This window comes from Piliocolobus tephrosceles, chromosome 1, assembly GCF_002776525.5.
Source record: "Piliocolobus tephrosceles isolate RC106 chromosome 1, ASM277652v3, whole genome shotgun sequence".
Lineage (NCBI taxonomy): Eukaryota > Metazoa > Chordata > Mammalia > Primates > Cercopithecidae > Piliocolobus > Piliocolobus tephrosceles.
The window spans coordinates 72,858,301-72,878,702 of record NC_045434.1 but is presented as its reverse complement, the minus strand read 5'-3'; the positions used below and the strand labels follow the sequence as shown (position 1 = coordinate 72,878,702).

At 39.7% G+C, this 20,402-nt stretch overlaps 1 protein-coding gene and 1 long non-coding RNA gene across 2 annotated transcripts in view; one reads left to right on the top strand and one right to left on the bottom strand.

Moving 5' to 3' along the window:
• USH2A (usherin) overlaps nucleotides 1-20,402 on the top strand; it is a 798,346-nt gene that overhangs the window by 355,646 nt on the left and 422,298 nt on the right. The window contains exon 29 of the mRNA XM_023203737.1: nucleotides 378-569. Within this exon, the coding sequence (XP_023059505.1) occupies nucleotides 378-569 (192 nt within the window). The remainder of the gene's footprint in view (nucleotides 1-377; nucleotides 570-20,402) is intronic.
• LOC111537124 lies at nucleotides 10,040-12,081 on the bottom strand. Its single transcript, XR_002729910.1, has 3 exons — nucleotides 12,027-12,081; nucleotides 10,533-10,675; nucleotides 10,040-10,097 (listed from the first exon to the last, which is right to left on the bottom strand). It is a non-coding gene; the product is annotated as an uncharacterized LOC111537124 (long non-coding RNA).

Genomic DNA, 20,402 nt, shown 5'->3' with positions numbered 1-20,402 from the left:
AATAACAGTCTAATTATCTTGCTTCAAAGGGGGTACATCATTATATTGCTTGAACTTGTTATCTGCCTACCATCCACCTCCTTCTTTATGAGTGATGTTTAAACATGTCTGATACATTAAATGTTTTTGGAAAACCTGGACTAGACTTGAAAGAATGTTATGTCGATGGAGTTTTGATGGTTTTGAAATATCGCTTAAACTGAATGGCTCAAGATGTGCAGTCATATTAAATCAATGCTGAAAAGTTACAACTCTAATAAATTGTATTTATGCTAATGGTTGAGTCTGATTTACTGCGGCCATTAAAAGTGAAGAATAGGAGCAATAGTCTTCTCAGAGCTGCCATTTTCCCTATTTTCTCTTTTATTCCTTCACAGCTCCACAAAGTGTGCCAACTCCCTCAAGAGTCCGCAGCTTAAATGGATACAGCGTCGAGGTGACCTGGGACGAACCTGTTGCCAGAGGAGTAATTGAGAAGTACATTCTGAAAGTCTACAGTGAGGACAACACCCGTCCACCCCACATGCCCTCTGCCAGTGCTGAATTTCTCAATACAAGCACCCTCACAGGTAAAGGCGATTCTTTAACAGAGCAGATCTTATTAACTTCCTTTTTGTTTGAATTTTAAATAAAAATCTTCTGCAAAGGTTTTTTTTTTTTTTTGATTTATTAAATATAAGTGTATTTTACCTGATTAAGAACAACAACTATCTAAAGTAGTGGAAGCCTACATCTACCTAGGATAAAAAGGATAATTCTACAATGTGCATGGGCTCTCATGGATAATTTTATTCTAAGGTAGAGATTCCCTCCATCCCCCAAAGATTACATCATAGGTGGCTGTAGCCCTTTAACACCTTATAGACATCTTTTGGAAATCCTAGGTATAAATACTTATTTCACAAAGTAAAAATTTACTCTTTGGGACTAGCCCCAGTTCACACCACTATTATTTATTGTAAAATTGCTGATCAAACCTAATTATCTCAAGGTGGAAGAGTCTTAGAGCCCTAGTTATTTGGACAGGCAAATCGGTGAATCGATTTCTCACAGTAGTGCGGTGTGCCATGAAGAATGATTATAACGAAATATACTCATACACACCACTAACACATCTCACACTCAAATTCATGCATGTGTATTAAGAGCATTTTTCAACTTCATGAAATATTAAAGCACATTTAAAAGGAGAGTTGAATTTAAACCTTTGATAAAAAGAAAGTAAATGTGTCAACTTTGACAGAAAAAACATTTTCCTCTATCAAAAAATCTTGTAACATGAACCATCAGAATGGATGTTAGAAAAGCCTTAAATATTTCCCCAACATACCTGCTGGTCAGTTCCCTCAAGACTTTGCTTCCTTTTTTTAGACTCTTTGGAATGTACAGCCCAAATATACCACCAACGTTTAGCAAAAGAAAAACAAACAAATTCACACCCTTCACTTCTTTCCTATTTTACCCTCCTTATAAAAACCCAACCTGATTAAGCCCACAGCTTGCCTTTTCACAGGTTGCACATGGCAGCTATATGGGCTAGAAAATATCAAGTAGTTTATTGCTAAAAATGCTAAACCCCACTTTCAAATGAGCACTCAGTAATGACACCAATCCTACTATATTTCCAGAACAGTCTCCTTCTCCCATTCTCCTCCTCCCATTCTCCTCATTAAATATTTTATATTTTCCCAAACTATACACATGCTATCTCCCTTTCTCATCCCACTCAACTGACAACGTTCTATTTTAGATCAAATTAGACACCACAGAAAAAGCAATATTTTGTATAGGATTTCTGTTACTTTCTTACTACCAAATGTACATATTAATTGCATTTTTCTGCCTGATGGAGTTGTTATTAGGGGTCGGATGAATGAATGCATGCTAAAACACTTAAAAACATTTTGACATATAGGAGGTGTGTGCTATGCTATCATTTTCTTTTCATTATTCTTTTTTATTTTCACACTGTTTTCCTTTCTGTTTTACAAAGCTTCTCTTATCCTATCAAAAAATAGAAATCTTCACAAGTCCTCTGTACCCTGACTCTTCCTGTTTTTTCAGAGATGTTACTGATAGCTTATCTTATTTTCACTTACATTTTTAACGCCTCTCTCTGCTGCAGTAGAGGATGGCCCAAGGACCAGCATTACTAGCTTCACGTGGGAATTTATTATTAATGCACATTCTCCTGCCCACCTGAAACCCACCAAAGCAGACACTCTGCAGGGTGGCTTAGCAGTCCTTGTTTTAACAAGCCCCCAGGTACACCTGATGTATGCCAGAGTTTAAGAACCACTGACTGAGTGGATTCTTCTCAGGGCCATTCAAACTCTTTTATCTCCCATTGTTAAAAACCAACACACTAACCCAAACTAATCACAAAAATCTTCATTCTGTCCAAACTCCCTGCTGTTGCTCCCTCTCTCCTCCTCTCAGCCTTCGTCTGGCATGAAGTATCTAAACTCATTTTGTCTTCACTTTATCTGGCCTCTGCTCATTACTTTTGTGATGAGCACCAAGATCTACTGTGTTTACACAGGCAAAAAACACTTGGCGCTCTATGTCTTCACCACTCTTCAGCATTCTCTACAGTAACTCTCTCATCATTTCTTGAAATATTTCTTCACCTGTATGACTCTTCTGCTTACCTCTGCATTCTCCAGGGACCCTGTTCTCAGTATCCTTTGCTCACTTCTTCCAAAGTGTGATGACATATTGAAGAGTCTCAGGATTTAGAACTGGGCTGTGTCCTCTTTCTCTTTCATTTTTTTCCTGGCTTGCTCCAGAAAAAACCTTATTGATTCTCATAACATCAAATACCAGACAGCTGCTGCTGTTGACTCCTAATTGCATATCACATCTAGACATCCAAATGCCTGCATCCTAATAGGCATGTGGACACAGTGACATTTCCAACTGGATGTCTCCCACCTTCTACACTTGCCAAACCTCAACTCTTGATTCTCCTGCATTCTCATAGATACCTCCAGCCACCCAGTCAAGAAAGTCTGAGAGTTACTCTGGACTTTCCACCTCCTTCACACCTCATATCCACAGTTGTCATTCTATTTCTTAAAATATGTGTGAAGTTCATCCATTTCCCCTCTAATCTACTGGTCAGCCCAAACCACTACCATCTTTTGCCTGGACAACTGCAATACTTATCTTCATCTTTCTCATAGCCTTTTTTTCCTCTCCCTGGCCATGAGTCTATTCTACAGAGCATCCAACATCATATCCCTCTCCTCAAATTTTTTCTTTCTTTTTTATTAATTATACTTTAAGTTCTGGGATAATGTGCAGAATGTGCAGGTTTCTTACATAGGTATACATGTGCCATACTGGCTTGTTGCACCCACCAACCCGGTATCTACATTAGTCATTTCTCCTAATGCTATCCCTCCCCTACACACACCCACCCCTTGACAGGCCCCAGTGTGGGATGTTCCCCTCCTTGTGCTCATGTGTTCTCATTGTTCAACTCCCACTTGTGAGTGAGAACATGTGGTGTTTGGTTTTCTGTTCCTGTGTTAGTTTGCTGAAAATGATGGTTTCCAGCTTCATCCATGTCCCTGCTCGGCCTCTCATGCAATCACATTTTGTCTCAGTCTCCCCCTACTTCCTGGGTTTACAACAATTGCCTTTGTAATTAATATAATTTAAAGAAATTTGTACGTAAATCCTTAGGAGAATTTCTGACAACTGTGATAGAATAAATGCCTAGAAGTGGAATAACTGCATCCAGGCTCTTAAGACATTGTATAGTCTTGAACTTTGAAGTCAGACATTTATATAAATCTCTGCTATAGACCTTCCCTGTGACTTAGATAAGTTCCACATCCTTCTGGATCCTTAAGTCTTAACCTTTGAAATGGGAGAGTAATATTTACCTCAGAAGAATATTAAAAATATTAAGTGATATGTTATTTTAGCTCTAAACCTTTTTAGCTGTGTAACTTGGACAAATCAATAAACCTTGGTGTGCTTCAAAATCCTTCTAGGTAAATAAGAATGCGATACAACTACCTGCCTCGCAGGGCAGCTGTAGAGATTAAATGAATTCATGTATACGTAAAGCGCATAGCACAGTGCTTGACATGTGGCATGTACTGTAGGATATCTATAAAGTGTGTAACATTATGCTTAATGTATGGTAATTTCTCAAGAAAAGGATAGTGTTTTTGTTTGTTTGTTTGTTTTGTTTTTTGTTTTTTTTAGATGGAGTCTTGCTCTGTTGCCCAGGCTGGAGTGCAATGGCTCAATCTTGGCTCACTGCAAGCGCTGCCTCCTGGGTGCATGCCATTCTCCTGCCTCAGCATCCCCAGTAGCTGGGACTACAGGCGCCTGCCACCACACCTGGGCTAGTTTTTTTGTATTTTTAGTAGAGACAGGGTTTCACCGGGTTAGCCAGAATGGTCTTGATCTCCTAACCTCGTGAATTCTGACCTCGTGATTCGCCCACCTTGGCCTCCCAAAGCACTGGGATTACAGGCATGAGCCACTGTATCTGGCCAGGATAGTGATTTTGATACTGCCCCAAAAGCTGTGCAAATTATGCTTCCACCAGCAAGCAGAATGCAAGATTGTGCATTTCATTTTATCTAGCCAACACCAAGTTTAACAGTTGAAAAAAAACTGCAAATTTAAAAGGCAAAATGTCAGAATATTGTTTTAGTTTGTGTTTATGTGATTATTAGAGAGATTAGTTTTTTAAATATTTATTGGCCATTTCTACTTCTTTTACGTGCCTAAGTAAATCCATTGCTTTTGATTATTTTATTTATTTTTTTATTTTTTGAGACAGGGTCTCATTCTGTCACTGGAGTGCAGTGGTACAATCTCAGCTCCCTGCAAACACTGCTTCCCGAGTTCAAGAGATTTTCCTGCCTGGCCTCCCAAGTAACTGGGATTTCAGGTGTGCACCACCACACCAGGGTAATTTTTGTATTTTTAGTAGAGATGGAATTTCACCTCACTGGCCAGACTGGTCTCGAACTCCTGACCTCGGGTGATCCACCTGCCTTGGCATCCCAAAGTGCTGGGATTACAGGCATGAGCCACTGCACCCAGCTTCATTGTTAATTTTTCTTTTTTTTTTGAGATGGAGCCTCGCTCTGTTGCCCAGGCTGAAGTGCAGTGGCAGGATCTCGGCTTACTGCAAGCTCCGCCTCCCGGACTCACTCCATTCTCCTGCCTCAGCCTCCGGAGTAGCTGGGACTACAGGTGCCCACCACCACGCCTGGAGAATTTTTTGTATCTTTTTACTGGAGACAGGGTTTCACAGTGTTAGCCAGGATGGTCTCGATCTCCTGACCTCGTGATCCACCCGCCTCGACCTCCCAGAGTGCTGGGATTACAGGCGAGAGCCACCGCGCCCAGGCATGAGCCACCACGCCCGGCTGCATTGTTAATTTTTCTATTGAATGATTCACATTTTCTCATTAAAGTTTTTCTCTGCATATGAAGAATAATATACACATTTGTCTCATCTGATGCAACTCCTCCAGTTTTGTCATTTAAAAAAAAATTGATTTACATTTTTGTGTACAGATTTAAAAAATATTTTATGTAGTTAATACAACATCCTTAAAATGTTCAATATACTATGGGTGATTTTTTAAAAATATATATTCCCCATTTAGAGTTGATTATTATTTGTTTATGTTAGATATACCATGTTGATAACATATAATGCATCTTCCTCAAAATAGTAATTCTAAGGTTAGGGTAAGAGTAAATCAGAAACTGGGAGCAGGGAGGCTTTTCAAATTAAATCAGCCTCTCCCAATATTCTGAAGGATTCCTTCTTGAAGGAGAGATCCCACAGATTGTAAACCAACGTAGTATAGAACTGGATGTTACTCAAAAGGCATGTCATACATGGTAGTGATGTATATGCAGAAGAAACTCAGAAAACTACTGAGCAATTGTTTATTTTTATATATCAAATTTGTCAAAAACCAAGGGAAGTGTTAACCATGTTAACTATGAGTGCAGTTTTGTCAATTACTCTGAGATAATTTTTGTTTGCATTTTTTGAATTTTTGTGACTTTTACACTTATTATTTATGTTTTCACCTTCAAGGTCTCATTGCTTTAGGTACAGTCATGCATTGCTAAAGGATGGATATGTTCTGAAAAATGTGTCATTAGGAGATTTCATCACCTTGCAAACATCATAGAATGAACTTACATAAGCCTAGATGGCATAGCCTACTCCACAGCTAGGCTAGATGGTGTAGCCTATTGTTCCTGGGCTGCAAACCTGCACAGCATGTAACTGTATTGAATAGTGTAGGGAACTGTAACTCAGTGGTAAGTATTTGTGTATCTAAACAGATCAAAACACAGAAAAGGTATAGTAAAAACACTGCATCGTAATCTTATGGGACCACCATCCTATATGCTGTCTGTTGCTGACCAAAACATTATGCAGCACACGACTGCATGGCAGCAACTTGGCTAAAGTCCTTTCATTCAACATTGTTTTCTTATAAGGTTGATGAGAAAATTAAAAACAAAACAAAACAAACAAACAAAAAACAAACAACAAAAAAAAAACCTGGCAAGGGCCATTGTCTGCATGGAATTTGCACATTTTCCCTATGTTTTTGTGGGTTTTCTCTTGGTACTCCAGTTTCCTCCCACATCCCAAAGGTTTTCCCCTTCCATGAACTGAGCTGTCTACATGAGCCCAGAGTGAGTGAGTGCAGATGTGTGTGAGTGTGCCCTGTGATGGTATGGTGGCCTGTCCAGGGCTGGTTCCTACCTTGAGCCCTGAGCTGCCAGGATGGGCTCCAGCCACACATAACCCTAAAGTGGAATAAGCAGATGGGAAGATAAATGAATGAATAAATAGAAATCATTGTAAAATAAGAATTCATAAAGTCTATGATAATCATACAGATGCACAGCAATAAACAGTGCAGTATGACAGGGCTCAGCAAACTGCCCAGTCTGTGATTGCTGGGATTTGAACAAAATGCTGGTAGGAGGTGCTCCTTACAATGTTCACTCGGAAAGCATTTATTCCTTGATTTATACCACGATGACCACTGTCACTCACTGATTCACCAAAACTTGAGTAAATTAATATCTTGTTTTGATTAATCTTTTGTAAATGGATGTATAGCACACATAGCACACATTCATTTCAATGTTTAATATTAGTAGTCTATAGAAGTTTGGTGACGTTTTGTGACCAGAAATACATCATAGTATTTTTTTTTTTTTTTAAGAGATGGAGTCTGCCTCTGTTGCCCAGGCTGGAGTGCAGCCTGCCTCCCGGGTTCACGCCATTCTTCTGCCTCAGCCTCCTGAGTAGCTGGGACTACAGGTGCCTGCCACCACACCCAACTAATTTTTGTATTTTTAGTAGAGATGGAGTTTCACCGTGGTAGCCAGGATGGTCTCCATCTCCTGACCTTGTGATCCTTCCATCTCAGCCTCCCAAAGTGCTGGAATTACAGGCATGAGGCACCACGCCCAGCTGACATAGGATCTTAATTCTTTCTTACATCAATTAGCCTGTGGGAAAATTGGATTTGTTGTATATCATTTCACTTAAAAGTCACAGTTTACAAAAAATTCCAATGACATTGAGGACTTCTATATATCTCTGCAGTTTTAGTTTTATCTTTCACTTGAGATTCTCCATATTCAAGTAGGGGAGTCACTCATTCATACTTGTCTTTATAATTGATATAATTGGTCTTCTTTCTGCCATCATGTTTTATGTTTCCCAGTTTTATTATTTCTTGTTTTTTAGTGATTTTTTTCACTACATTTCTTGCCAGTGTGTACTATGAATTCTTTGATGTTTTTTTTTCTCAATGAGTTTGCTGTTCTCAATGCTAAAGTGAGTCGTCAAGGACCTATGTAGAAGGTAATCTTAAAGACTAAGAAGAACTTTAGTATTGCCAGGTGGACTTTTCATTGTGAAGACTCAGGATAATGAGGGGGGAATGTGAATTGAGAGGCACCAAAGCCAGTTTGGATAATTATCAAAGTCAGGGAATTTCCCAGTAAACAAAAAGGAATACTAGGAAGTGAGATGGAATGAGTTTAGAAAGCAGAGAGCCAGAAAGCTGGATTTGGTGGAGATGTTAGGGGTGTAGAGATTGTTTTGGGCAGCTGCTTTGCCAGTTGGTTGAGAAACCAAGATACCAAAACAGAGAAAAATCAGTGAAGCCTATGTAAACAGTTTTGCTATTGAGCAGTTTTGCTATCGATCTTGAAAATAATCCTTTTTTAGCATTTCTGAGGTGACTTTTGTTGAGATTTTAATATTTCAGTTAATTGTGGTTGTTAGAGTCATATTTAAATAAAATAATTCTGATACTGAATGTACAAGGCAATTTAGCTTTATTGGTTAGCATAGGGTTCTTTACCAATTACGTTTAAAAAATGCTAATCAGAAAATGTGCTGGTTTCTTTTCATTAATTTTTTTGTTATATAATAAGCTCTTTTATTCTTTAGATTTGGGTCTTTCTTCAACTTGGAAAATTTGCCATTGTGTTTATGATCATTACTTCTGGTGAGAAGTAGCAGTTTTCAATATTGTATATTACTTCCCAGGTTGTCTTCCTCATTTTAGTAGTTCAGAACACCTCTTGTAGAGTCAAATCACTCTAAGGTCAAATTCCGCCTATGCCACTTTTTAGCTGTGTGATCTCAGGCAAATTTAAAAACATATCCTTACATTAGAGTTTCCTCATTCATTCATTGGGGATGAAAACCATATTTATATTATGGAACTGCTATAAAGATTAAAATCAGTTATGTAAAATATTTTGCTCAGAAACAGGCACATAGTGAGTGCTGAATGAATTCATCGCTACCTTTATAATCCCTGAATCACAGTTTCTGATTTCTCGGTTACTGTCGCATAGTTGTTTTTCTTTACATTTTCTGATTTTTGCACTGTTATTTCTGCTCTTTGAAACTTCTAAGAAGATTTTTAATTCTTCTAGTACAGTCTTTGATATGATCTGCATTTTTCTTCATCTAGCTTACTTTGATTGCTGCCTGCCTCCTGAAATTCTCAATTTTTGTCTTCATCTCTGTTTTACCGCTTACCTTCTGTCTCTTATGTAGTGGATTCCAAGTTATTTTAGACCTTATTAATGGCATGCAACTCATGATTTTTACATTTTATAGGTTTCTTGAATTAAATCCTCCCCAGAATATAATAATCTTCTGTAATTTGAGGGCTGTATTCTCACCCTTCTTTCGAGTTACAATTTTTCCGTCAGCTAAATGTACTCCTCCAAATTCAACTCCATAGTTCAGTTGGCTCATTTCTAAAATAATCTTCTGACTGGGTATTTGCATGGGAAAATTAAACTGTTTTCTAATCATCTTACGGGGCATCCAGTTGCTGTTCCTAAAAACCTTCGCTAAGATGATGATAGGGTTAGTGGGATAATTGCATTAGCCTTGCAGCCACCCTGCAGTTTCAGTTCTTTTCTTCCCAGTGTTTGGTAGAGTGGGACTTCTGAGAGTTTGCTAGTGTTTTGCTTCCAGTTTAAGACTAGGTTTGCCTAGGACTTTCTGATTTGTTTTTCTAAGACCACCAGAGCGAGCACAAAAGAACCAGCGGGTAGGCAAGGGTAACAGCAAAATTGCAAGTTTATTTTGGTCACCTAGCTTCAAGGGAAGAAGGTGGGTAGGGAGAAGTCTGTCGGCCTCCGGCAAATGAGGCCAACAGAGTTGCCCGTGGAGCTCTCAGACAGTGTTCCCACAGTCCCGACATCCCGACAGGAGTGGGGCTGTGAGAAGGCCACGTGGGACCCTGGCCAAGAGTGGCTTTTCTAGGAGTGGGAGGGCAATAGGCGGGGCACGGGCGTGTCGGGGGGGGGGGTGTTCCACAGGTGCGACCAGGTAAATCTCGGTCTCTTCGGATTGAGGTCACCTGGCGCATGCCCAGTTGATCTGCACCTTCCCAGGAGCCGGCTGCATTTTTGCGTGGGCGGGAAAGGTTAATGAAGAAGAACCCGGAAATGTGCCATCCTGCCTCCGTTCGTCCAAACAGTCCAACCTTTTATTGATAATAGTGATAAAGGGGCGCCGTGGTCTGTCTGGCTACTTCCTGCTGTTAAGGGGCGTCGTTAAGGTCGCGGCCCATGGTTGGTATTTGGACATATGGATGAAGAATAAAATAAGGCACAGTATTAGTATAGGAATGAGGAATGGAAGCATTTGTTGGAATATGGGCAAAACCCAGAAGGATGGTCCTGGCAAGGTTGGGGAGTATGAGATAGTTAAGAAAATTTAGTAAGTTTGAGGTGAGTGGGGGAAGGTTGAACTGATTTCTTGGCCTAGTAAGGGGGTAGGGCATGAGGGTATAATGAGGAATGAGTGCGCAAAGTAGTTGTTGGCTAGGCAGCAATTAAGGAGTGGAGATTTTCGTGGAGTGGATGGCTTTCCGCTTACTCCTACTACAGAGATATTGGATGGAAGGCTAGGTCCAGAGAAGGACGGCAAAACAGAATAGGTAGCCTCGCTATTGATTAAAAAATTGTCTTACCGCTACCAGGAGAGTTACCCGCGGCTCGGCGAGGGTGATTGGGGTTCCCAAGTCTCGGCACCTTCAGTTTTCATCGTCCAGAGGTAGGAACTGGAAGGAGCTCCCAGGATCCTGGGAAAGGGGGTCACGTGGAGGCACGGCACCTGTTCTCAGGGTGGGGCAATCAGACTTCCAGTGTCCTCCCTGCTGGCAAGCAGGGCAGGGGGTTTCTGGTGGACAAGGGTTAGGACATTCACTGGCCCAATGTCCTGATGCCTTGCACTTATAGCAAGGCTGCGTTGGGGCTTGGGGACCTTGCGGACACCTGTTGGCATAGTGTCCTGCCTTGCCGCACTTATAGCAGGCAGGCTCCTTTGTAGCTTTGGAGTCTGTGGGGTGTGTGCTCTCTGGTCTGGGGTTATGACTGGGCTGTAAAGCCCCTGCTAGGAGCTGTGCCTTCTGTTCAAGGCAAGCCTGCCGTCTCCTCTCTGGAGTTATAGACCTTAAGGGCTAATTTAACTAGGTCTTGTATTGGTGTCTGAGGACCATCCTCTACCTTTTGAAGTTTTTTACGAATGTCAGGAGCTGATTGAGAAATGAAATAAGATGACAAAATGGTGGCCCCTGTGGGGGAGGCCGGATCTAACTGAGTCTATTGGGTTAGAACCTCAGTCAGTTTAGGGTAGAGGTTAGGATAACCTGGAGGTCATGCCAAGTTAAGTCATAGGCCTGACAAAGGTATCTAAATTCCTTTATATGGTAGGATTAGCTGAGAAATCACCTAAACGCTTCTCAATTTTGGAAAGATCGGCCAATGAAAAAGGGACATGTACTCTGACTACCCCCTCCGCCCCAGCCACCTCTCGCAAAGGTGCTAACACTGTAGGAGGGTGTGGGCAGAGATAGGGACTCAAGACAGCCAGTTGGGGGCCCCGAAGGAGGCACGGGACCGAGTGGATTACTAGTAGATAAGGAGGAGGAAGAAGGAGTCTGGATGGGGGGAGGAGGAGGAGTCTGGGAAGGAAGGGAGGGGGTGGAGAGAAGGAGGAGTATAGGGACGAGAGCTTAAGGCCCAAAAGCCTTGTACGTAATTAATTTCAGACCACTTGCCTAGCCGCTGGCAGAAATTGCTGAGGTCGATCACGCCACAGTGGAAAGGAAAATTAACCACTTCCTCCTAAGGTCTTGTTCAAGCTGTAAGGTTTTTAAATTGGCTAGGAGGCACCCTAAGCGGGTGCTCTTTGGAAATTTGGACTGGGGGGTTTCCCGTTTGTTTCCTCTTTACTTACACAATGGACACAATGGAAATGGAAGTGGATCTCTGCCTGGCTTCAAAGCATCCTTTGGAACCAGCAGAGACAGACTGGAGGCTCATGGAGCCAAAGTGGAGATTACCTTCAGGCGGACGTCTCTGTCCTGAACGGGTCTCTGGAGCCACATGGTGGCTCAAAATGGACCTCGGACCCGCGCAGGATTTCTGGCCGAGGGAGGTAAAGAGGAGACAAGGGCACTTACCCCAGAGAGGCCGTGAGAGTGAAGGAAGCGGGTCTCAGGTCCTGGTCCGTCTGCGGCGGGCAATAGGCGGGGCACGGGCGTGTCGGGGGGCGTTCCACAGGTGCGACCAGGTAAATCTCGGTCTCTTCAGATTGACGTCACCTGGCGCATGCCTAGTTGATCTGCACCGTCCCGGGTGCCGGCTGCATTTTCGCGCGGGCGGGAAAGGTTAGTGAAGAAGAACCCGGAAATGCGCCTCCTGCCTCCGTTCGTCCAAACACTTTCCTTCTAACAGTCCATTGTCTTTGCCTGGTCTCGTTTTAGGTATTTATAAAACTTTGGTCATTTCACTGGGATTCTTACAAGATGGTAGTTCAAAACTGTAGGTGTACACTGAGTCGCCTGGGGAGCTTTAAAAAATATACTGATGCCTGTGTGCTCCACGTGCAAAATGTCTGATTCAATAGGCCTGGAATGTGGCCTGGGAGTTTGTATTTTTAAAGTATCTCAGGTAATTCTGCTGTACAGCCAGCATAGGGAAACTGTATTTAAAGGAGGAGTTTGTCACCAGTGATTACATTTAAGTTTTATCCAGAAATTCTCATAACTTTCATTTCCCCACTGAAACTCAAAAATGTTAGGAGGGAAAAAAATAAATGTGTATAAAAACTAATAAGCTATTAAAAGTAAATAGAAAACACTAGCAAAGGAATATTATAAGATGACAAAAATTAAGTGCAGGGAAGTGGGATTTTATGCTCAGACTTACAAAAAGCAGAAGGTAAAAGCAAAGAAAATTATTAAAAATGAATATCAACTAAGATAACTGAAGAAAACAGAATAGTGCAGCAGAATATTTACCATTCACGAATTTGTCTATCAGAGGATTAAATGAGATAAATCCCAGTTGCAATGGAGAGTCCAAGGGTTAACAGGCCTACTCAGGAGCAAATGGGCCCCTTTGGGCCACAGGGTCTAGCTTCTGTGCCCTCCCAAGGCCAAGGTTCAGAGCAAGGACTTCTTTAAGGTTCATTTCCTCAGCCGGAGCCTCAGGGTAGAAAACCCTTCAGTCATCACTCCTGTGTATCTTTAGATTTGTTGAAAGGGCTCCAATTAACTCTGGGTAGCTTTTGCTGATTTTCCCTGCAGCCCTGTTATCATGCAAAGCTGCAGCCCAGAGAGATAGGACTGGCGTTTCCCCTCAAACTGAGGACTGCTCAGAAACTGACTTCACAATTTGATTTGAAATTATTTCAAGAATGAATGGATTCAAGACTTTGCACGTATACAAATTATTTTTTCCGTGAGGTGTTTAAACATGTAAACTTAATTGTCAGCATAATTATTACAGCACCTGGCATTAAGTGCTACAGATATTGGTGTACAGAAAATATTTTCTCAATTTTATTGTTGCATTACATTGAGCTAAAGTATAGGGGTTATATTGCTTCCTCAGGTAAAATGACAAATAATAGTAATATTATTTATTATTTGCTATAGTTTGGCAAATGAATCGATAATAATAATAAGAATCTTCCAGATGACCCAAATAAATCTACATTTATGTAAAGAAAAAGACATTTTAATTTATAATACAAATAATAATATAGCTTTTGCCACTAAAATTGTTTCAGTTTTTACATACAATGGACTTTATTTTTTTTTTACCTGAATGAAGTAGGTTTCATACTGAAAACATGTCTCTAATTTTTGCCTCTTTTCCATGGCTACTAGTAATAATTAGTGACTCTCAATTCTACTGGTCATAAGGTGATTCTCAGATTACTTACAAAATGCAGATTTTCGGGCCACTCACACATGATTCTGTAAATCTGGGCTAGTATTTAGCAATTTGCATTTTACCTAATGCTCCAGTTGGTTTTTTGGAAGGTTTATGAATCACATATTGAAAGACACTAGTGTAGAAGAGTGGTCAGGTTAGACGGGAATACTTTCACCTGCTAGGCTTGCAACTATCCCTGCCTTATTCCTGCTTCTGGTTCTGTGTTAACTTTGCTGCCAGAAAAGTGCCAAGGCAAGTGAAGAAAGAGAGGCAGTGTCAGTAGGACTCCTGAACCCCAAGCATGGTGCTTCTGAAAGTTCCCAGGAGAAAGGAAGTAAGAATTGGGGATCTTGGTAACATGGATTCTGATTCACTAGGTCTGGGAATATGGTGTTAGATTCTGCTTTTCCAACCAGCCCCCTGCCACCCTGTCATGCCCAATATAGAAAGGCAAGGAGCTCACTATTTATATGGGAAATGGAAAACAACAACAATAAAATAAAATAAAATATAAGGAAACCTAATTCTCAATTACAAGATGCCCCTTAGGTTCATATTAGGTGAAAGCAGTAAAATTCATAGGTGAGAGCAGTAAAATTCAATGTAGGAATTATCATTGTAATGTTTTGGTAGAGCCTTACCTGCATGCATTTAAGTTACAAACATTCAACTACACATATTGGAAATGGGTAAGGGATGGAGGGAAAAGTAAAAAAGCAAAAATAAAACAAAACAAAAACCTACAAAAGTAATGTCATAGGCAAAGGATGCTATCTAGTACTGAAAATGTCAATTATCTGTTAGCTGGAAAAAATGTTTGAATAATTTTAGGATTTCCCAATCATTGACAAAGAAGTGATACTCATTGTTTGGGTGTCTACAAAAAGAATGAAGACTTAAGAGCCCTGAAGAATCATTGATTCCTGAAAAGTTAGAGGCATACACAAAACCAAATGTACTGTACTTTATGGGCCATATAAAGAGTTGTCAAGGGAACTTTAAATCATGTTATTTTTGCCTTATGCCTGATTTTGGAACTTGAACTCAGCTATACAGAGTATCGTCAATAAGATTAAATTAAATTAAATTAAAATGCTACTCTGTATATGTATGTATATGTGTATATACGTACATTCATACATTATACAAATATGCTCTCTCTATATATGTATTCTCTCTATATATATGTAATCATACTTACCTGAGAAGTCTGCAGAGAAATGACTGTAATTCAATGTCATGAAATTTTTTTTTTCTGTTCAATTGAAATTCTTACTCCAAAGTTGCTAAAAGTGCCTAGTAGACAGTAAGCTCCTGGAGGACAAGTTTCATATTTTATATTTATTTTAAGCCTTGTTCACTACCTTGCTCTAGGTAGGTGATGTACTTACCTTAAAATAATGAATGAAGGAATCTTTCAGTTAGCAAATTTAGCTTTCTGCTACTAACCCCATAGTTAGCCTAATGTTAATATTGTTTTTGTGCTGAGTTGGACTGAGTATTGAACTACTAGTCCTTACTAAAGTCTCAGTCTTTTATCAGTAGTTCTTTAATTTTATAAAAGAATGTACAGAGCTTTCACAACTTAAATGTACATTTGAAACTTACATTTCCCAATAGAAAAAAAAAAATGTTGGTAGGGTGAGACTAATAAATAACTAATAAAGACTAATTCCAAAACTTAGACTTCAGAATAGAACCCAACCACTGTATATTTGAAATGAAAAATAATGGAAGCCAATACTGCTGCAATGCTGATAATTATAAAGACGGAAAATATTCATTTATTTTAAAAAGTCATCTACCATGTTCCATGCTAGTGCTAGGTCCTATCTTTGTAATATGATTTTTTATAACTAAAATATAGCCCAAGCACTCTCTCTGAAGTAAGATTATATAGACAATGAAAGTTTTATGGGGGAAAACCTAATAGAGATGGGTTTATCATTTTTGATTCATTATTTCACTTGAGATATTAGAACCTAAAATAATAGTGATGAAGTTTTTCTCTCACTGGTAATAGGTGTCCACAGTAAATGCAGAGGTAGGACGTTCATAGGCGAGACCCGCACACTTCATCTTTTTGCTGTGCCATCCTTACGGACAAGGCTTCTACCTCATAGCTCAAGATGATTACCTGAGCTCCTGCCATCCAGTCTGATTTTCACCCAGCAGGAAGGAATAATGGTTAAAGAATACTCACTTTCACTTCAAAGACATATTTTAGAAGTTGCTCCTCCACCTGTGGTTATCTTGCATGGTCGGAACTTAGTCACACGGCTGTACCTAGCTTCAGGGAATGTTGAAAAATGCTGTCCTTATTCCAAGTAGCCATTTGCCCAGGTAAAAAGTGTTTTTATGTTACCGAGGAAAAGGAGTATAATACCTAATACGGAGCAATTAGTAATCTTTGCCACAGTAGGCAACCGTCAGAAGTAAATAAAAAGGAATTCTTTTTGTTGGTGTTATTAAAGATAAAAGTCAGTTTTTATAGTAGACCATAAATTAATATTCCAATATTTGTAGTTTATTACAAACTTTTGAAAATTTGAGATGGAATCTTGCTCTGCTGTCCAGGCTGGAGTGCAGTGGAACCATTTCAGCTCATTGCAACCTACGCCTCCTGGGTTCAAGCAATTCTCCTGTCTCAGCTTCCTGAGTAGCTGGGACTACAGGTGCACGCCACCACACCTAGATTTTTTCTTTTTTCTTTTGTATTTTTAGTAGAGATGGGGTTTCACTGTATTGATCAGGCTGATCTCAAACTCCTGACCTCAGGTGATCCACCTGCTTCAGCCTCCCAAAGTGCTGGCATTACAGGCTACAAAATATTTCTTTAAATGTAAATCTTGAAAGAAACTGGTCTGAAAAAATTCACAGGACAAAAATATGGCCTATGACATAAATAGTAAAAATAGAAATGACGTAATGTTCCTGCTTAGCTAATGTAGAAGGATTTCATTAGGTAATGCAGTGTTGATGAGTTAATAGCTTTGTCTAACTCTCCTGAATACATAATATGCCTGAACTACTGGTACATTGTGAAATCTTCAGAGATAATTTTTTTTTTAAAGTTTTTCATTTTGTTTTATGGAATAAGAATTGACACCAAAGGATTTGCATTTCTTTTTAGTAACATGTTAAGCCATGGTTAAAAATGATGAAAATATATAATTTTTATTCTGCAGTGATAATCAACTAGGCATTTCCACAACGCTTATAAATATTCAATACAAATACTTCAAAGTTATCAATCACATTTGATAAAGATGAAGAATGCACAGCCAGACTTTTCTGCTTTTTACCGTTTATGATCATTTTATATTTACATTATATTCGGAACAAATTAAAAGGGTTATATGTATAATAAACAAAGGTCCAATGTTGAACCCAATCTCTCTCTCTCTTTCTCTGACACACACACACACGCATAGAATTTCTTACGAATCAATCGTTTTTGTAAAGGAATATTCTAGGCATACAAATTCACTCATTTGGAGGACAAGACTGCTAATTTCTGTAGGCAATAGATTTCAGTAATAAATTTGAACCTCTTAACACATTTTAAGTTGCATTTTCAATAAGGTATTTAATAGTAAAATGTGTGCTATTATTATTTTTAATTAACAATTTTCAACACTTTTTTCTTTTTTGTGGACCTAGAGCTTAGATTAAATGGGAGAAATAATGATCTTGGGGTCAGAAGACAGGTTCTAATATTGGTTCTATTGTTTTTTTAGCTGTCTGGACTTGAGCACCATATGGTACACTCTCTCCAAAAGCAGCCTTCTCTGTACAATGGGATAACAATATCGGAGGCTAGTAGCAGGGGACATAGGACACTGATCATAAGGGATGGCTTTCATTTCTCTCTTTCTTTTCTTTTCCTCTTATCTCCTTGCCTGTCTCACTGCTTAGTCAGGTCCAGTGTTTTCTTGGAGAGTTTCAATAATTTCAGTGTCAGACCTTTATGTAAGGTAAAGAGATAACACAAGCACATGGCTTCAAACTTATTGGCAAATTAGAATAAAAATGACAAACTCTGTAGTTCTTACCACAAAAGCATTGATTAAAAATTTGAGGTTAGATGTAAGCCTGCTGAGAGAATCTTAACTGGATAATACTTTGAGGTCAATTAAAATCACTGTTTAAACCATCCTCTAAGACTGGGATTAGGCCACATATTTTATAAAGAAATAAAAGAATGTATTTTTTTCCTGTTTGTAAGAATCAACGTCTGCATAGCCTTTGATAGGTATATGATCTTCTATGCTCTCTACTAAAAGTTTTAAACAAGGTTAAAAAACCCATTTGAAGGAAATTAAATGTAAGAAAAATTAGTTTTGAAGTTTCCAAGGGATTACCTTAGGTTTGGGTTAAGTGTATTTATTGTTCCACCTTTCGGGTAAAATGAAAATTGACTTTACCTTTGTAAATATTCGAAATCTTTATTTTAATTGAAAATATTATCCAAAAAACAGCAATAACAAATCCTACCTTCCTGGACTAAGAACCAGAGGAGAAATATCCTGGGTATGCTTCCAGATCTCTATTAGACTGTTACGTTTTCATCCATATTTAACAAATGTCATTATTCAGTTTCATGGGGTCACTGTGTCAAAATGTCTGTGTTAGAATTTTAATTTATTTTCAGAGGTTCCTTTAAGTGGGCAGGAAGCATGGCATATTGGATTGATTTACTCTGTTTAATCCATCCACTGGGTTGGTTTGGAATGTATACTTAAAAATTAGATTTTATCAGCACCGCAGCAGAGTCCCCAGCCAGAAGTCACTTCTTCTGCCCTCCTTCCCCTGGCCAGTTTTCCTTTAAAAAGTGGGCTCTTCCATTATGTCTCCAGGTAGCAGTAGCAGCTCTGCCTGTGTGGCATCCCTTACCAGATGGCCCTCTTAATAAATGTCTTGCTCTTGCCCACCCTCACTTTCTTGATCCAAATGTGAAATGCCAGCAAATAAATAAGAGCATTGTACTCTGATGAGTTCTCTTGAGATGGGGGAAAACCTTGGGGAGAGGAAGGTAGAAACAGCTTTTCTGTTTGCTGTGACTCTCCTAATTACTGGCCAGTAGTAGAAGATATCATTTACATGCAGTAGGACATAAAGATAAAGAAAAAAAAGAGAGAGATAAATTATCCATGTTATCCGAAATGCCTTTGCTAATGTGGAAATACTCTTGGATTGTTGGAGTATTGTGCATGATCCTTACAAGGGGACCCCTGACTTTGGACTCAGGGTAGACAGTTGCTGTGTGCAGATTTCACCGCCAGACTAAAAGTGCAACGGAAATGAGTGGGTGATGAGAGCAGAGCAGCCAGTTCTTTAATTGAATTAAAAGCTGGGTGACATCAATGCAGACACCTGTCCAATTACAGACAGGCCAAGGTGTTTACCATTGCTGTACAAGCGATTCGAAGATGACAGAAATCTTTCCGCCCACAGATTAACATAATGAAGGAGAACAGATTACAGTGGATGCCGGCCAAACACCTTGGTTGGCAGCTGAGGTGGGGTGGGGGAGGGAGGAGGAGTCTGCTGAAGTATGTAAGTAGAAAAGGAGTCCTCTTTTCTACTCTGAAATGTGCTTGGCTTTAAAAAAGATTCATTTTGTTTTGTGTCTTAGGCTCGGTTTTCAGGCAGAGCATTTATACTTGTCTACATTTAGTCAGAGGAGTTAATCATAAAATTTCAACGTCAAAGCAGACTCCTCTGGTGTTTTGCTGCTTCTCAGCATACAGTGTCCCATTAGAGGCGAAAAGCTTGCACAGCTGGTGCCAGCTCCACAATGATTTTGTCTTAGGTCGTTAGGCTGCATCCAATTATTAATATTTTTCTTTGGTTCCTTTGAAACTTGAGGTGAAGGCAAAGGAAAGAGAGTGTTGGAGATAATAATGTATCATTCAAAAGAAACAATGTCTTTTACTTTGCTTATTCCCTGGAAGGGGTGTGGTGGGAGTCGGGCTCTCCTATAGTGAGAGAAACACCCGAGTGGAGCTAAGAGTCTGCAAAATCTTTATTTTTCAGTCACCTGGCAAGTGTTCACTTTTGGTAAACCATACTAATAGCTGCTGGGATAGAGGATAAGGAAAGAAGTAAAAGGATCTGCCCTCTGTGTTCAAGGAATTCCCCAAATCACCGTGAAGGAATTTTAAGTCGCAAGTTCTCCAGGCCAATGCTCTTCCCCTCTGTTAGGTGAAAACCCTCAGAGCACAGAGTTTGGAGCCATATGCAGTAGGTCTCTTAAACTTCCTACGGTGATGTGTTTCCTTCCCTTAAATCAACTCCCTGCCCCCTAATCTTTCAGCTTGGGCTTTCTGCACCCACTGACCCACAGGACTTCAATTCAAAGGGAATCTACTTACTTGACTTCAAACTCCCTTGGTGTGGCATGTCAGGATTTCTCAATGTTAAGCATTAATGCAAAATGCATTATCGCTTAGCAGTGAGAGTTATGGTCCTGCTGGTGCCAATGATTTTAATCTGGATACCCACACTCCTGTGTTTCATGGGATACTAACACTTTTAAGACATCAATAATGCTTACTTTATGCTTATTGAATGTTTCTTCAGCTTGCCCTCTTCCACTACCAAGAGGGACT